Source organism: Mus caroli, chromosome 7, assembly GCF_900094665.2.
Source record: "Mus caroli chromosome 7, CAROLI_EIJ_v1.1, whole genome shotgun sequence".
NCBI lineage: Eukaryota > Metazoa > Chordata > Mammalia > Rodentia > Muridae > Mus > Mus caroli.
In genome coordinates this window covers 48,923,776-48,927,652 of record NC_034576.1, presented here as the reverse complement: position 1 = coordinate 48,927,652, position 3,877 = coordinate 48,923,776, and the positions used below count along the sequence as shown (strand labels likewise).

The 3,877-nt window shown below is 48.8% G+C and overlaps 1 protein-coding gene across 2 annotated transcripts in view; it reads left to right on the top strand.

Annotated features, from left to right (window-relative positions):
- The first annotated feature begins 736 nt into the window (after positions 1-736).
- The window catches only part of Uevld (UEV and lactate/malate dehyrogenase domains), a 35,846-nt gene continuing 32,705 nt past the window's right edge, over positions 737-3,877 (top strand). For both annotated transcript variants that reach the window (XM_021166869.2, XM_021166870.2), the window contains exons 1-2: positions 737-851; positions 3,641-3,725. In XM_021166869.2, the coding sequence (XP_021022528.1) occupies positions 810-851; positions 3,641-3,725 (127 nt within the window). In that variant the 5' untranslated portion in view covers positions 737-809. The remainder of the gene's footprint in view (positions 852-3,640; positions 3,726-3,877) is intronic.

The window sequence follows — 3,877 nt, the reverse complement described above, 5'->3', positions numbered from 1 at the left end:
AAAAAGAAAAAGAGTCTAATTTCTGTGCAGTTGGTTTTTGGTTAGTTGTGTCAACATTATTTTTGAAATTTGTTTTTACTTTATGTGTACGGGTGTTTTGCCTGCAAGTACAGTGCGGAAGTAGCTCACCACGAACACGCAGCACCCAGAAGAGGGTGTGAGAAGCTATTCAACTGGAGTTACAGTGGTTTTCACTCTGTGTAGCCCTGGCTGTCCTGGAACTCACTTTGTAGACCAGGCTGGCAGAGACCAGCCTGACCCTGTCTCCTGAATGCTGGGATTTAAAAACGTGCGTCACCATCGCCCGGCAAAACCTTGATTTTGAACATCAAAATTCAGCTCCACTTTTTGACTTTGATAATTCTCCCCCACCCCCCAATTTTGTGCTGAATTCAAGTCTCCCAGGAAACTCGCACGTCGCTTGCATCTGTTCATTCTTTGGTTCTTCCTAGCTAAATTCCCCCCCCCCGCCCCCCCCCAGCAAGCGGGCGGTATTTTTCCACCTCGCAGGGCACTCCAGTCCCCGGAGCTCTGGGCGGCTGTTAGTCTCTGGTTTAGGGTAAAGGTAGATGCAGAACCCGCAAGGGCGGGGTGGGGCGGGGCGGGGCGGGGCTCTGAGAGCTGGTCTCCCGGTCCAGTCGATGCCTGACTGACCGGGCGCGGCGTCTGCATGCATCCTACCCGAGCTCCGCCTACTGCAGAAGGCGGGGACCGTCCTCTGCGGAAGTTTGGGCTCGTGCGGCCTCCGTTCCCAGCGTGTTTTGAAACAAGCCCAGTGACTGCTGCCGAAGAACGCACCCCTGCGGACCATGGAGGTCGACTGTGAGGGCGTGAGACGGCTGCTAAGCAAGGTGCAGGCAGGTCGGGGGCCGGACGGGACCTAGCGTTCTCGTCACCGCGCGTCGCCCCAGCCCATTCCCCCCACCCCATGTCCTTTTTTCCAAGATTGTTTTGACACACCCATACATACTCTTTCCCAGGCTGGCCTGGAAGTCTCGGCAATCCTCCTGCTTCAGCCTCCCGGTGCTGGGGTCACAGGCTGGCGGTGCATCGCCCCCCTTGAATGAGTCACTCCCAGCTAGTGACTCTACCTGCTTTGAGAAATCCGGGTTATCACCTTGTGGAAGCCATTCTCCGCAGTGCTTCCTCCTGGAGCGTTTGTGACTGTACACTGTACTCTTGTCTCTGTAGTCCTCTCATCTAGCACTGTGGTCACGTTGTAGGTACTCACAACGAGAACCCCGCAGACGGGAGTGCAGGCCTAGACAGGGCTTTACTGTGGAAAGGTGGATGGAGGTTTCTTCCACCCTCAAGTCTCACCCCACCCCACCCCCAGGCTGTATGCTCTGCATTCCTGACTCCCGTCCTCGAGCATACTAGGGCTGTTCAGAGGTTACCTTGTTAAATGATCCTGGCCGTTCAGATTGCCCTGGAAGAGCCCCGAAACATGATTCTGTGCTGATATTCTTGGACGTAGGGGGTGTCTCTTTGTTGGGACAGTTTTTACACTTGTAAGAGTTTTAAGAGCTCTTAAAGTTGAAATCGTGTATGTAGTTGATTCTGATGGTTTAGCTTACAGTTACAGATGTAGGTTGATTGAGTTGGTTGTAAGACTTCTCATCTGAAAAAAAGGAAGAGAGAGAGAGAGAGAAGCCTGCTGTGGTGGCACATGGCTTTAATCCAGGCACTCAGGAGACAGAAACAGGTAGCTCTCTGTGAGTTGAGGCCAGCCTGCTCTACATAGTAAAGTTCTGGACAGCCAGGGCTACATAATGAGACAAAATACAAAAAAAAGAAAGGAAGGAAGGAAAGAAGTGTAGAGAGAGAGAAAAGTCCTCTCTTTTAAATTTTTGATGTCTTATTATGTTCCCAGGCTGTCCTGGAACTCTTTATCTAGACCAGGCTGGCCTCAAACTCACCAAGATTCTCCTGCCTCTGCCTAGCAAGGGCTTGGGATCAAAGGCATTCATCAGTACAGCTGCCCCGTGGAGCTGAGACTGTGTTCCAGTGCAGCTGTGTCATCCCACAGCAGTGCAGATAGGTACGGGGGAGTTCTGAGTTCCCCACGTCCTCTCCAGCACTTACTGTTGTCTCATTTTGATTATGGTTTGTATCTTGATTATGCTGCGATTTTGCCAAACTTTTTTGTTCATTTCCAAGGTTATTGTGGCTGTTCTAAGTCTCACGAGTGACCATATCAATTGGTGTTTAATGGTGAGGTATGTGTGTGCTGCAGACCGAAACCAAGCCTTCTGGATATCCTAAGCAGCTGCTTTATTGTTTAGATACATCTCCAGCCCAGTTTTCAGACTTTTGTAACCGCTGAAGTTTCACTAAGGGATTATGCCGAACCTTTCGGGAAATGTGACGATCGTGGCGATCTTAGATCCACAAACACAGGGTACTTTCCCACTTAAAACAGCTTTCCAAGCCAGGTCTTTAATCCCAGCACTTGGGAGGCGGAGGCAGGCAAATCTCTGTGAGTTCGAGGCCAGTCTGGTCTACGAAGTGAGTTCTAGGACAGCCAGGGCTACACAGAGAAACCCTGTCTTGAAAAAACCGAAAAAACAAAACAAACAACAACAACAAAACCAAACCTTTCCATTTTATTTCTTTCAACAGTGTTAGGTTTTCAGTATCCCTTCTGTACCTTTCTGAACTGATTTCCAAGTAGTTTTATTCGATTTCCATGATGTTGATAAACTGCCTCCTTTCAATTAATCCTCATGGTGAGCCTCGGGAGTGGGTAGCATTTTTCTTTGTAGGTAAGAAAATAAGTTGAGAGGAGTTACATGAGGGCGCTCACAAGGCCACAAAGAAAGACAGGGAGAGGCAGTTCACCTGCTTGTAGCAAACTCTTGCTTGTATTTCTTTCCCCTGTAAAATCCAAAATACCAGCTGGAGGCGGACAAGGGAAAGTCAAGTTGTCTCTAGTGAAGGAGGCATTCAGACAAAAGGGCTGACAGGCTGGTGAGACAGCTGCCATCAAGCAGGACACCGTTGAGCTTGATTCCTGGAAGCCTGGGGTTGGAAGGGAAGAGCTGACTCCTGCGAGTGTCCTCTGCCCTCCACATCAGCACCCGCACTTACATACCTGCATTAAATTAGTAAATTAAAATGTAGTTAAAGACAAGTGGATCTTGAATGCTCATGAGTGGTTCATCCTATACTGTCCCACAGGCTCTCGGGGGTGTTTGGAGGCATTTAGACTTAACTGATCAAGGCCCAGGGCTTGGGGTTAAGCTTGGAGTTTAATACCTTGCTTGATATCCAACTTAGCAAATTGCATGGATTCTCTAGATTTCTTTTTTTTTTTTTTTTTTTTTTTTCTATCAAGTGGAGCACCTGTAAACTCTCCGTGCTCCTCAGCACTATGGTTTCAATGATGAAACCAGAAATCCGTGATGATGCATACCTGTGTTCCTGGCATCTAGGGGGCGGAGACGGGAAGGGAAGATGGCTAGCTTGAGGTCCGCCTGAACTGTAAAGGGAGACCCTGCCTCGCATTCATAATGAGTCAACCTCTGGTGACACCTGTAGTGCTAGAACGCTTGGTCCTTGTCCCACAGCAGGTATTTAGTCTTGTCCGTCCACCCGTAGCTCTGTCTTCATTCCGTGCTGCTCATTGCTCTCATTTCAGTACAAGTTCAGGGATCTGACTGTGGAAGAGCTGAAGAATGTGAGCATGTCTTTCCCGCACTTCAGATACTCCGTGGACACCTATGGTATGAATAGCGTCTTCTAGTCCTCACTGCATTATTTGGGTTATTAATTATTTGTTGTTTTTTTTTTTTTTTTTTTTTTTTTGAGACAGGGCTTCTCTGTGTAGTCCTGGCTATCCTGGAACTCACTCTGTAGACCAGGCTGGCCTCGAACT